General features: G+C 43.5%; 1 protein-coding gene across 1 annotated transcript in view; it reads left to right on the forward strand.

The window, feature by feature from the left end:
* Nucleotides 1–13,822, forward strand: part of VPS53 (vacuolar protein sorting 53 homolog (S. cerevisiae)) — a 66,581-nt gene that overhangs the window by 39,522 nt on the left and 13,237 nt on the right. Inside the window, exons 14-18 of the mRNA XM_009324184.1 lie at nucleotides 1,974–2,216; nucleotides 3,677–3,824; nucleotides 4,767–4,849; nucleotides 8,402–8,480; nucleotides 13,476–13,624. Coding sequence (XP_009322459.1) covers nucleotides 1,974–2,216; nucleotides 3,677–3,824; nucleotides 4,767–4,849; nucleotides 8,402–8,480; nucleotides 13,476–13,624 — 702 coding nt within the window. The remainder of the gene's footprint in view (nucleotides 1–1,973; nucleotides 2,217–3,676; nucleotides 3,825–4,766; nucleotides 4,850–8,401; nucleotides 8,481–13,475; nucleotides 13,625–13,822) is intronic.

Consider the following 13,822-nt stretch of genomic DNA (forward strand, 5'->3'; position numbering starts at 1 on the left):
AGCATTCAATTGCTCGTGCCAGTGTAGAGATTTATCACATCAGCTGAGCGGCCTGATGTTTTTACAGTTCTTGTAACAAAGCCGAGGAACTGTGTGTGTATTTGGAATCAGAGCTATATAAAGTACTCAAAGCAGCAAGCAATAAGCATGAAAAAAGGGGCTACTTGTCTTTACGATAGCCTATGAGCCTAGCTTAAGTCAAAGAGCCTTGCTTCATGTGATTTAAAACCCTGATATTGCAAGTACATTTCTGTAGATTAGTTTGACCCAGTGGATCATCCACGGTCATCTGTTTTGCTGCAGCAATCTGTAAATTTATCAGGGAACAGCTAGGTCACCTTTTCCACTTGTGCAACGTTTTGAATTCTTTGGTAAACTGGAATCAGAGTGGTTTTTCTCTTTCACAAGACGAAAAGAAAGAAAGGACAGAAACTGGGGAAAAGTTTTCGTTGCTGGCGGGTTTTTTCCCCTTTCATTGGCAGAGGTAAGTGAGAATGTGCTAAAGAGTCGCAGCTGCTGTGCCGTCGGTGCTGTACCATCCCAGGACACCCTAATGCAGTCTCTTTGCATGAACTCTTGTGTTGTGCTGGGTGCCCTGTGAGCTGGCCTAAGATTAGGAGAACATTTCAAGTTGAAACTCTTTGACAGGCTTTTAAAGAAGAGTTTTCATTTCTGTGGACAGTATGGCAATTCTGTCAAATAAGTCTGTTGCTGAAAAATAATGGTAATATATTAACTATAAGGTAATGCCTTTTTTTTTTAATGACAGTTCGGTTTCTTGGAGGAGTTACAGTTCAGGTTCTTTCTTCTCCCATTCTCCTTCTAAGAATTTGGCTTTCTACTTAGGTACCCTGGATCATGGCACAGCACAGCCGTTACACCCTCAGCATTGAGAAGGGTGACGGCTGTGCCATGGGAAAGGGAGAGCTGGGGGAAGTGGAGCCAAGACCGTAGTGGAAACGGGAATATAAAATACAGGAACTTCACAACTCCTTTTGGTCAGCGGAGTGCCACTCTGTCATCCGAAATGTCTGTATATTCCTCAAAAGCCACACTTACTTGTGGAAGGATGTGTGTATTTGTGTGTCTGGGAGAGGAGGTTTATTGCCGTAATTGAGTTCATCTGGCAAAGGTTACTCCACTTAGCTGAGCTCCGGTGTCAGGAGGGCTGGTCTTTGTTCCTGACGCGGATGTGCTGTCTTTGGAGGAGTAGGACCAGAGGAACTCCCCAAGATCAGAAGGCTTCTTCGGTCCTGTATTGATGGTTCTGGCCCTCTGCCATGCTAAAAAGCCTTTTTGTCGTGATGAAACGGTGGAGTGAATTTTATTGTTGCCTAAAGACCAAAATATTTGAGTAAGGACCAGGTTGTAATGAATCACTGGAGACAATAGGAGGGCTTTTTCTGCTTTTAAAAAGAGTTTAAGTAGGAAGTGCACTTTGCGCTCATGCTAAATAAAACTTCTTTAAAGGATGTGTGAAGTTGTGCAAAACCAGGTGGTATCCAAATGGGACCAAGAAATGGCAAATGGCACACCATTTTGAGCACATCCCTTTAAAAGCCGTATTCCCCGAGGTCTGCTCCGGAGGCCGCTGATATGGGAAGCCCGACTGTTACTTTTGCCGGTGCCAGGAATGAAACTTGAGCATATACTTTATGCGCTTGCATCAAATGTGCTGAACCCAGTCCTGGCAGACTTGCGAACTTTTATATGCAACTGGAGAACAGATTGAAGTTGCCACTAAAACTCTTGAGTACAAAAGGTTGTTACTCATCAGTCCAGTCCGCGTTATTGTGGAGCTTTGTGCTGAGAGGATGGAGATAAGAAAGGGCTGGAATAGCCAACTGCTAAAATCTGAATGTGTTTGCTGGTGTCACAAGACAGGGCATCTGGTTTTAAGCATTGTTCTCTCTCTTCCCGCCATTTCCTCCCCCAGCATACTAATATATCTTTCTGTTGTTCCCCCGCATCAGAAATCTTGGTGAACTGATTGACAGGTTTGTGGCTGACTTCAAGGCTCAAGGTCCCCCCAAGCCCAACGTGGACGAAGGAGGAGCTGTCCTGCCCAGCTGTGCCGACCTCTTTGTGTACTACAAGAAGTGCATGGTGCAGTGCTCCCAGCTCAGCACAGGCGAGCCGATGATAGCCCTGACCACCATATTCCAGAAGTACCTTCGGGAATACGCCTGGAAAATTCTGTCTGGAAACCTGCCCAAGTGAGTTTCACTTCCTAAATGCTGCAGCACCGTCTGGTGAGACATTCCAGTGAGGAGCAGATGCTTTGTGAAGATAATTAAGAAATACATACCTGTGAACAGTTATGTTTCACTGTCAAAGAAACCACGTAGCAGCAATATGACTACATTTACTTCACGATTTTCTCAAAAGTTCAGTTCGTTGCACTGAGAAACGGCAAGAAAACTAAACGGACAGTCATGGCATTGTTTTTCTTTTAAGGGCCCCTGGAGGATAGCTTCATATTTGGCTTTGATTAGCAGTCAGATTTACAGTTTCTTGAAGTTCTTTTTGAAATGCCAGCCCAAGTCTCTTCAGAGAGGTCTGGCTTTCAGAATTGCACTTACCCTGCCACTTGGGTAACAAAGTCATACTGTGATTCTTAGCTGCCTTAGCTCAACGTTATACATATAACAATTTGTAATGAAGGTGGTTTATTTGTGTGATGCTAAAGTGCTTACCTGTAACTCCCTCTGCTCTGTAACACTTTGTATGTGTAAATCCAGTGAAAATAAAGGAAATCATTATGGGTTTACACCAACCAATATGGGTAAGTGTACAGGCTAAAGGAGCTCCTTGAGATATTGCCAACCTTAACTACAGATAAGTATGCTATTTTGTATGCTATTTACCATCTTCAGTTTGTTTCCCTTGTAAACCTGTGAGCAGCAGAATGAATTTCTGAAACCAGTAAAATCTTTTACAGATGGGAGGGGAGAGGGTTACATCCAGACAAGTGGAAAGATAAATTTAATGTGCATTCTCCATCAGACCTCAGTTGCATTCTTTATACACATTTTTTTGGTGCTCCATTTTCGCTGTCCAAGATAAATATCACTGTCCTATTTTTTTAATGGATTTGGATTATAAAGAGTTGAGAGGTAGGGAATTTCCTGACTGAACTGTTCTGAGCCTTTCTTTGTTGATACACAGCTGTTAATCACTGGAAGATGGTGGAAAGAAGCCGCATCTTCTATAATTTACTGTGTTGCTATCATCAGCTTTTAAAACAGGTTACCAAAGTTTCAAATGCATGTCGACATCTGTTTAGTACTGAGAAGATAAATATGACAAGCTGCCTGATAGTTACTGAGACTTTTCTGTAATCTTTAATTAGATTTTGAGTAACTGGCAGTGAAGGTGAAGCTAGCTGGGGAAAGCTGTATTCCACTTGCATCCTGATCTACCATGTTGTGAATGAGTGAATTGTCCTTTGCCTGAAGACTTGATATCAAGTTCTGTTTGTCTTTCTGAAAGCTATTCCTTAACCAAAATAGCAGTTGTGGGTTTGACGTAGAATGACGCTGACCTGTGGTCCACAGGACATAGGACTTTGTGGTCATAAAGGGTTTTTCATGGCGTTGAAATCTAGTAGTAATTTTGCATTGTGTGTGTCTGTACACCTGAAAGCCTTACAGGTTTTGTCTTTTTTTTTTTCCAGGACAACTAGCAGCAGTGGTGGGCTCACCATCACTAGTTTGCTGAAAGAAAAGGAAGGCTCTGAAGTGGCTAAGTTTACTTTAGAAGAACTCTGCCTCATTTGCAGCATCCTTAGTACTGCAGAGTACTGCTTGGCAACCACACAGCAGGTGAGCTTTCCTCCACAGCACTTTTGAGAAGGCACCCAGCAGGAGCCCCTCTTCTGTCACGAGATGCTGTGCTGCTCCCCCTTCAAGGGTAGGCTGCTGTGGAGGGTGGGAGAGTCAGAAGTACTAAAATATCCGTAGTAGTGTCTGCTCCACATAGCATCCCGTTGATTATTCAGCTCTACATTATTAGATCTGTATTTCAAAGAAAAGTATTGATTTTGCCGTTTTGACCTGCGGAGAGTAATTTGCTTGTAATCCTGCTTTGCAGCATCAGTTTTGGATGCTATCCTTTTATATTTGTTACATAATTTGTTTTGAATTGGGAACCAAATTTTTTATAAAAGAGACTCTTCTCATGGTTCATGATCTCCCTTTTATAAAAACAAGAAAAACAGTAATTCAGAATAGGTTTGGGAAAATGCTTGCATGAAATATCGGGGCAAGGTGGAGTGGGGAGAGAAGGTATTTATGCTGATATGCTTTGCAGCCACAGTGCTCCTTACATTCAGGTGCTTTCAAAATGCCATAGGTTAGTAGATGAGCTGTGATGTTTGGCCGTATCAGGGTCTCTCCACCAGTAGAACTGGCAATCTTCCTCCTCTGCAGTTTGGGCACAGACAGGGTGTTGGAAAACTTCTTTATTAGCAGGACAGGTGCCACGGTGTTAAGCTAGTACATTAGCATGTCATGCTAGAGTTACATATATGACCTTGGAGGTTACTACTTTGAGGATGCAGTGCCACCATAGGCCATCCTGGCAGATCAAGATGTCTAGGGTGTCCAACAAGGAGAGATTTCCATTGTTCACTGGCTGAGTTTTGGATATAGTCTGGGCACAGGTTAGCTTTCAAGAAGCTGACTTTTCCAGGACATAGGTTTTCAAGACTGGTCATTTCAAGTAAGAAATCTGATCTTTCTGTTGCTTGTTTTGTTTCCTAACAGTTGGAAGAGAAACTCAAAGAAAAAGTGGATGCAAGTCTAGTGGAGAGAATCAACCTGACGGGAGAGATGGACACTTTCAGCATGTATGTTCGGCAGATGCATCCTTCCAGAGTATATCAAACATCCTAGTTTGTCAGCCAGATGGTGCTGGAGTAATACAAGCCCAAGATCCCAGTGTCGTAGGACCCAGCCAGCAGTAGGACCCACCCAGATATGCAGCCTAGGCATTTCCCTGGTGAAGGAATGGTCATCCTTTGGCTAGTCCAAGAGCAGCAGTAGTACAGACTTCAGATGTAGTTGTTCCCCATCGTCCTAGCCAAAGGAACAAGAGCACTGGAAAGGGGAAAGGAAATAGTGAGTTTCCATTTGAAACATCATTTGCATCTTGGCAGCTCTGTGAGGTGGCTGTTACATTTCAAGAAAGGAAGCTATTTCAGTACATTCCTTCCTGCTTTAACTTCCCCCTGTTAATCAGCAGCCTTGTCAGTATGATCAAACCCCATTTCAGATGACATAAAAGACCGATCCAATCTTATATTTGGGGATTATAATTGAGAGAAGATTATCATTCATTAAAATAACTTTTCACGTAATGATGCTAAAAATACTCCCCTCTAACATCCTCTCCTCTCCTCCACTGACAAACAGATTGAATATTTTTTGAGAGAAGGAAGTCAAGGCAAAAAAATCATTGTTTTGCCTCACATCAGACAAAAGAAAACCTTGGCAAAGCTGGGCAAATAATCCCTATCACCAGCTCTCCTTCTCCCTAAAACTAAGATTCAGCCCAGACAGCAGTAAGATTTTTTCAGAGGACTTCCTTCCTGTGATTCCTCCTCTCTTTCTCCAGTGGGCAGGATCCCACTGAATCTCCACCCAGGTTTTTCACATGGTCTCGGGCTCCGTTCCAGGCTGCAGAGACTCCCTTCCCTTTAGATATTTTTTCAGACCTTTTTAAGAGTGAATCTCTGACGGAAAGCTAGGATTGCTGTGTCCACTAAGCCAAAGCAAGCAAGGTAGCTGGGGAGTAGAAATAAAATATGCCATATGATGGGATTTTCTTAACATTGACAAGTCGAGGGTGAATTTTGCGTTTTCTTGTGACCTGTCTGGCAGGAGCCAGCTACCTTGAGTCGCTGCTTAGTTTCCACGGTGGCTGCCGCACGAGGTGGTTGGTCGTAGGCGGCCAATATGATGTGTTTTGGAAATTGTTTGAATGTATAGTTCACATTTGCTGTTTTGGACAGCTTTAAAGTCAAACTGACAGGCCTGATGTGTCTTGTAATGAAGGCTTTTTAATTGACTGTCAGTCTGTTCCAGTATAGCGCTTTGTCCAGTCTTCTGTCAGTGTAAGTCATAGCTATAAACCACTCTCTGGCATTTGCTCATTCAACAACAAACAAGTTGTTTCTTCTGGGATTTGATGTCTTGTTAGGCATGGTCATAAAGAAAGTGATAAAACGTTGCTGCTTACACACCCTGGAAAGTGTTTCTTCCTTCGCAGTAAGGAGCGTGCAGAACCACCCCAAATGTGTATAAAGCGATCGACTCGAGGGGTTTTACCCCTGGGGTGGCTAAGCATTTTCTTTAGGAAATATGGGAAAGATAATGAGCTCTTCTTGAAGCTCAACGGAATGAAAACTATTGTCATGTAAATCCAGAAATCCATGATTCCCACCCCCCTGCCCTATTGATCTGTTGTGAGATGATGGGCAGCGTTCAGAGACCTCTTGAAGGCCTGAAGTGTTGAGTTTACCAGGCTCTCTGTTAGAACCATACTGCTCATTTATGGCCTCGGCTTCCCTGTCTGTCAGCTTCTGTGTATCTGTCAGGGATTGTATGGGGGTTCGTTAACGGCCACTGAAGTACTGTTGTGTGCTGCCTGGGACAAAACCGTCTCGGTGTGTCATGATGCTTTGCGTTGGCAACACGCTTCTTGCTGCACGTTACCCTTCTACAGCAGGTGCGTTTATTTTGAAGTGTAGATAAATAGGTTTCTCTCCCTATTTGCCATCTTGTGGTTTTCAGGCGGGAGCCTGTACTTGGTGACCCAGCTTCAGACAGACTCCTGACGTGTGGAGACTAGTGATGAAGTCACTTTCCTTCCACTGAGAGAGTTGTGTTTCATTTTGGTGCTAAACCACAACTCTTTCCTACAAGTCACTGCCAGCAGGTGCCCTGCAGGAGTCAGCTGTGCCCAAGAGACAGTTATTTCAGTCCGGCTGGCACCGCTTGAGCTGGTGGAATCCCCCAGGGGAGTAAATCCTGTAGTGCCCAGCAGAAGCAGAGGTACCAGCAGAAACGGTCACAGACTTTTTTTATCCCGGTGCAAGTTTCAGATCATGTAACTTGAAGCCAATGGTCACTTCATTTCCCATATTAATTTTTCCAACTGATTTTGGATGAGTTTGCCTTTACAAACAAATTAATTGCTCTGAAGGAACCGTCTTTTACTTGGCATCCTGTTCTGGTCTTTATGTGCTAGAGCTCTAGGAAAGGGAAGGGAATAGACAACCCCACATCCCAGTGGCAGTTATGAGTGGGTGATACCGTATCTTGATGAGGACACTTAAAAATATTTTGAACAGTGCACTCCAGAGTAGTACCCAGAACTGCACAAAGGTGACGAGGGGAGGGAAGATGGTTTGAGGAAGCACTGGTCAGATTTCTTATAGATCTGTGATTCCCATCTGTGCTAGCATCATGAGAAAGAGCAAAAGTAAAATCCAGTTCTTACGTATATAATCCCAAAGTTGTAAACAGGCATCTGTGACAGATTTAAAGTTTACACTGTTTTTAAAAACTGTACTTACTTAGTGAAATACAGTCGCTTATTACTTCTAGCAGAAGTTGTCTGTAATGCGAGTACTGGGTTACGTGCCCTTGAGGGTGGTCCGAGTTGCTGCAGACAGTGTTTCTCAGCTGTTGTTTTAGGATCGGTTGCACCTTTATACACATCGTAATATGGTGGCATCAAATATGTCTCTAAGCAATATCATGCTGTTTTTAAAAAAAAAAGGGGGGAGGGAAATGTGTTTGACTAATGCGTCCTTTAGTCTAGTATATGTCTCTGAGAAACTCAAACAATGGATGGCGGCAATCCTAGACATAGTGTAAATAAGACATCTGCCTTCATCTTCTCAAATGGGAGACACATTCAGAACTCACACAGATGTACTTTTTAAAATCCTCTTTGCAAGTTTCTGTGAGTAGTAGAATATTGACTGTGAATAAGTGGAGAGATGATAAAAATGTTATTTTTATGCAGACTGGATTAAATTTGAAGCCGAATCCTAGTCTGGGCTCAGTACTCAGGGGTTTCTCCTCTTCCTGATGTGAAGGTGGGGGTTACCCCCTCTGACACCTTTGATCTCCAGCCCCTTTTATGTGTCAACACAGAGAAAGTCAACTATAAAAATGTCCTCTCTACACTAAAGCCCATTGTGTAGCTCCCCGATGAACAGCATGCAGAACTTCCCGGCTTCTTTTCAGTACAAGTTTCAGCCGTGTATACTCACAGCATAACGCTACTGTCAGCTAGTAGATGATTCTCCTCCTTTCACAGTCAAATAAGCCAGTTCTGGGACTGTGTTGCTGAGCACTATTCTAAAACTCGTGCTTGATTTTTTTTGCAGTGTGATCTCCAACAGCATACAGCTGTTAGTGCAGGACCTGGATACAGCCTGTGACCCTGCCCTGACTGCTATGAGCAAGGTAGGGGATGGATTTGTTTCGGGAAGAGGTAGCCTTAAGATCCATGTGGAGTTCTTGTTTGCTTCGATTGTTTGATTTCACTACTGACAGATCCTTTTACGCTGCCCTGAGACTTAGCCATGTATTCGTTTCTTCTTGCTTCTTAGAGCAGCAATTGCTGTATATATCCTTCACTCCAAAAATATATCCTTCACTCCAACTTTTGTTATCGTTCAGATCAGAGCTTTCATTCTTTTGCAGCACATTCAAACACATGGATAATAAAATACTTTCTGTAAGTATCTAAGGCATTCTCTTTCCACTCCTAATGCCAGTGAGAGTCTTTAAAATTGGGGAAAACTTTTGTTAGCATGAAATTTCAAATACACCTTCTCGTTTGCTATTCTCTTTGTGTTCTTTGACAAGGAGTTTTACTAGCCTGCTTGTTTGTGGCTGTTAAATGGAGGTACTGAAAGGGTAATATGGAATTGAGATTGAGCCCTATTGCTTCTGTGATCCTCTCAAGGACATATGGAGCCATTCCTAGAGAGGCCCATGTGATTAGTGCTTAAGGATTTTGTTGCAGTTACACTGCTGGCTTTTATACGTTTGAAATGCAGAGCTGTGTTTTCTTGCCAAAGTATTGTGAAAACCCAGACTGCTTGAGACAGAGGTGAAGACAACAAAAGTGGATTGAACTATTTTTTTAATTAGAAATATTAAACATAGAGCTCCATTTTTGTAGGATCAACACACTGTCTTGCTGCCATGAATTTTAATAGCTTTCTGCTTTATGATGTATTCCAGCTGTAACTATCCCCGCCACCCCCAGCTAATATTTGAAGTGGAATGCAGCTGGTAATAGAGCTTGTACGTGTTCCAAATGAAAACAGGATTTTTTTGCCCAGTCAAATAACACCATTAGGAAGGGCTCAGCACTTCAGGTGTTGCATGTGTGCCATGACAGTTCCTTAGATCTCCTCCTGAACCTACGTAGCGTAGTAGTATTTGACTCACTTAGCTCTGACTGTTTGTACCCAAGTAAACCACAACCTTGAGAAAGCAGCAGCTGGTAGGCCATTTATTTTTGTCTTTGGAACACTGGTAAAGCGCAGCACGTGATGGGACTGATGATATATAAACAAGCTAAGTGTTATGAAATTAGCTAAATAAATACTTGTCACTTGTGCACACATTCCACTATTTGCATCAGACAGAGTTGTTTTTATGTGATTTTTACTAGACCTGAGTTTGGTGCAAGAGGTTTTTTTCCTTCACCCTCTTCCTCCCTTTCCTTCAGGGCTGGGTTATTACTCTGACAGTTGAATAAGAAATGCATATAATTATTTAAATGCAGCATTAGCATTTGGACGTGTAAAATTTCAGTCTTTATTAAAGGAGTAAAGACTGTGTGCCTGATCCATTCCAATTTTCCTGGACTGGGAAGGCATGTCTACCTCAAGACCCCTACTCCATTAGGGCTCCTCCTTTGTTTAGCTTCTTTTCATTTACTTCACTCTGGTGTCCTCCAAGATTCAACATTCCCAGTCCTTTGTTGGAGTCTGACTTTCTTTTTTTTTTTCTTGCAAAAATGTTCAGTAACTATAGAGGTAAATTAAGAAATACTTAAACCTCTAAATCCACTTTGGCTGCAGGCCACTTTGAGAGATTTAACACAGAAAATGGCATCGTGAATATTGCTTTCAGCTGGGAATGGCGTTCAGTTTCCCTGATTCTTTACCTTGTGTGTTCTGGAAGAAACGGTAAATGATGAGAAGGCCCCATATGACAAAATTTGTAGGTGGTAATCTTTACTCAAACTTTACAGCAGGTGTAGAATGATTAAACACGGCTGTAGGACGGAGAGCTGGGATGTGGGATGGGAGAGGAATTTGCCCTAAACCCCTGTTGTCATATTCTGGATAAAAAAGTACTGTGAATGTGTTGTACTGATCTGTAGCAAGCGCTTAAATTGCCTCGTGTGCTTTATTTTTCATTGTTAGGATGAGGGAACTGCTAATCTGCATGGGATATTTTTGCCCCAATTAAGTTTATGGATTGCACTGGATAGGGTTTGATTTACTTGCTGAATTAAGCATCGATTTATATGTAAAACTGCGCTTGTAAGTGGGGCTGGGGGACATTTTAGTGACTCATGTCGATCGCTTGCTGGTTTTTTATATTTTGCTAAAACCTTTTGGCACAGCTGTAATTTCCTACTTCCTTACTACTGAGTGGACAACAGCAAGCACTTAAACACGGAGCTCTAATAATCTCTCCAATACATACAAGGAAAGCCCCAAGAGCAGAGCAATCAGAGCTGCCAGCTGCTAATTAAAAGTCAGCATGAGTGCATTTTAGCCCTCAAACGAGGTGCAGCATGCAACAGTGCAAACCAAAACTCGTGTCAGAAAACAACGGAGGCGGTTTCAAAGGCAGCAATATCTGCTGCCTGCAGCACCCACTGGCTTTCCTCTCCCCTCCCACCTCTTCCTGCATGAGCATCCTGCATGAGCAACACCAGGTCAAGGGAGAAGGTGTTGTCCTGGCGGTTACGGATGCTCCTCGTGCCCAGTCTGGAGCCTGTAACGATAAGCCGGCAGTGGGATGCTACTGAGCACGGGGAGACTTGGAGACTGATTCATCCTCCATTAAATCACGAAGCAACCCCTTTTGCTAGAGACCCATGTCAGTGCTGGACATGGAGGAGGGACCTGGCGGTTCCTGGTTTGGCCCTGCCACCCCGCTCCCGGCTCTGGGGACACAGGGACGTGTGGGGACATAAGGACTCACAACCAGGCAGACCCAGGAGCACCCTTGAGCCTCTGCTATGCCCAGAAGGTAGTGTATCTCTTGTTATATACCAAACCACCCCAGTTTTGCTCAGGGTTTCTCTCTTCTCCTCCCCTTTTTAAGAAAGTGCCCTAAAATCTTTGAGGGTCCTGTGGTTTTTGTTGTAAAAACCAGCTCTGAAGGTAGCACCAGGTCTTCAAACCCAGGTCCTGCCCTCGCAGGCGGCCGCATCGCCTTGTGTCCTTGCGGCGTGCAGATGCATTTTGGCTGCTGCCGGGGCGGCCTGTGCGCTGGGCTTCTCCCTTTGGCCGGCGAGTGCGAGGCCTCGCTGCTCCTGTTCTTTGGGCTCATTTTCAGCTTGTGTATGTAAACTATGTGGATATCCCAAGAAAAACATAGGACGAGGGAAAAAGAGGAATAAATTTAAAATGACAGGAACAAAGCTTTACCAGAAGAGTTGGGCTCATATTTCTTTTGATGACTTTTCAGTATGTGTACTATGTCTTTCATTGCAGCTACTGGGTTTTGGGGTTTTTTTTTTTTGGTGAAACACACCCCCACGCACACACAAAGGGCTATTTTTACTATTCATGCTTTAAAGGTTTGCTTGTAAAGTATTGTTTTTGGAATGGAGACCAACAAAATGAAAAAGCTACCGTTTTATTGTTGTTGCAATAATTCAACTCAGCAGTCCCTTCCCAGTTTCTGGCCGTTCCCGCTACATGGGGATGGTCTGTTTGTTGAGGGTCGCTGTCTGTCGAGAAGGACCAGTGCTGGGAATGTGTGAGTCCGTCAGGGAGACAGGCACAAAGTATTTTCTTTGGATATGACAAGTACCGTGAGGAGCAGAAAAGCAGTTGTCTCTTGAGCAATCTTCCAAATGAAAGTAAGATGGAATGCAAACCTGTAGAGCAGGTGATGAGAGAGATATCCCTTCTAGCTACCCGGGTGATGCGAGATGAGCAGGTTGGGGTTTTGTTTGTGTAGTTTAAATAAAGACAGCTTTGGTAGGACACGTGTAGACTCTCTCAGACACTGTGGTTTTGCAAAGAATTTGGCTTCTCTTGCCCATTAAGTCACTTAGGCTGCACATTGTTTGGATGGAATTGAATCAGCTGGGTTGCAGTGGACAAAGTAGCCGTAATTAAATTAAAACCAGGAATAAAAAACTTTACATGCAAAATCCAGAACTTGAGAAAACAAGTTTGAGGACAAACACCTCCTCAAAAGAAAAAGCTCAACTTCTGCATGTGCCCGGTTTCTTATCCTGATTTCATATCCATTTTCCTCCTGTTTTATCTCCAGCATGAGGAACGATGTCTCCAAACAGTTAGTTGGAGCACGTTGCAGAGTGCGTAGTCTCTGAACAGTAGCAGAGCTAAGAGCACTTTTCTGGATGTTCGTGTTCCTCGGTGAGACTTTGTTGTATACATGGATGCTTGGCCAGGCCTTACCCAGTTACCTCTTTTTTTTCTTTTTCCACATGACTTATACTGTGTACTCCCTGTGTACTGCAAATAAGGCTTAGAGAAAGTCAAGGGAGTCACACATCTGGCTCACAGGGGCTATTCTGTTGCATTTCTGCTGATGGTAAATGAAAACAAAATGTGAGGTTGAGTAACACATCTTGTTTTGTATTTTTTTTACATGTGTTTGGGATGAGCTGAAGTTGGCATCCTAGCTTGTACACCAGAAGAGTTTTCAGTGTGAGCTATGCTGGTGTAGAGTGCTTTGGACTTTAAGACTATTTCTACCTCTTCCATCTATCTGTCATCAGTCTCACCAGCATTAAAGTCTTGGCTGCCATACAGGAATCCAGACTTTGCAAGCTTGCAGATATTTTCTCAAATGCCTGTAATCAGGATTTATATGGGCACTTCATCCCGGCAAACTGGAAACTGTTAAATATTAAGGCAGCCTGGTGTGCTCCAAAAGCCTTTTTAATCCTAGTGGTCCCCGTTTGTGTAGGTTACCGGTCACAGTCTCTCTCTGCTCTGGTGCAAAAAGGGCCGTTCTGGGTTTTCTTTGTATCTTGTTGTGGAAGGGTTTTGCTTAATCAGTATCGTGACGAAGAACTTGACCTTGCTGGGGAATTGCAGAGGCAGTCTCTTGATGATTCCTTAGAGATCTTTTGGCAGGAAGTTTGTACAGTTTTCCTTAATCTGTTGCTTGAATCCTAATGAGTTAAACAGTCTTTTTGGTTGTTTTTTCCCCTTTGTGCAGATGCAGTGGCAGAACGTGGAACATGTTGGTGACCAGAGTCCTTATGTCACCTCAGTGATTCTTCACATTAAACAGAACGTCCCCATCATCCGCGACAATCTGGCCTCCACAAGAAAGTATTTCACTCAGTTCTGTATAAAATTTGCAAAGTAAGTTACCAACGTGGCACAGAGTTTCTCGGGGTCTTTGGTTCTCACTCGTCGGTTTGTACGTGATTTGCCTTTAGTGTGCAGTGTCAGCGGTGCTCGGTCTCTGGGTGAAGACCCTCTCCGTCCAGGGAGGGGAGCACAGAGGGAGGTGGAGTAGGGCAGCAAACACCAGCAGCTGCTGGCAAGATTAAAAGCTAC

Source organism: Pygoscelis adeliae, unplaced genomic scaffold (genome assembly GCF_000699105.1).
Source record: "Pygoscelis adeliae isolate BGI_AS28 unplaced genomic scaffold, ASM69910v1 Scaffold290, whole genome shotgun sequence".
Taxonomy (NCBI): Eukaryota; Metazoa; Chordata; class Aves; order Sphenisciformes; family Spheniscidae; genus Pygoscelis; species Pygoscelis adeliae.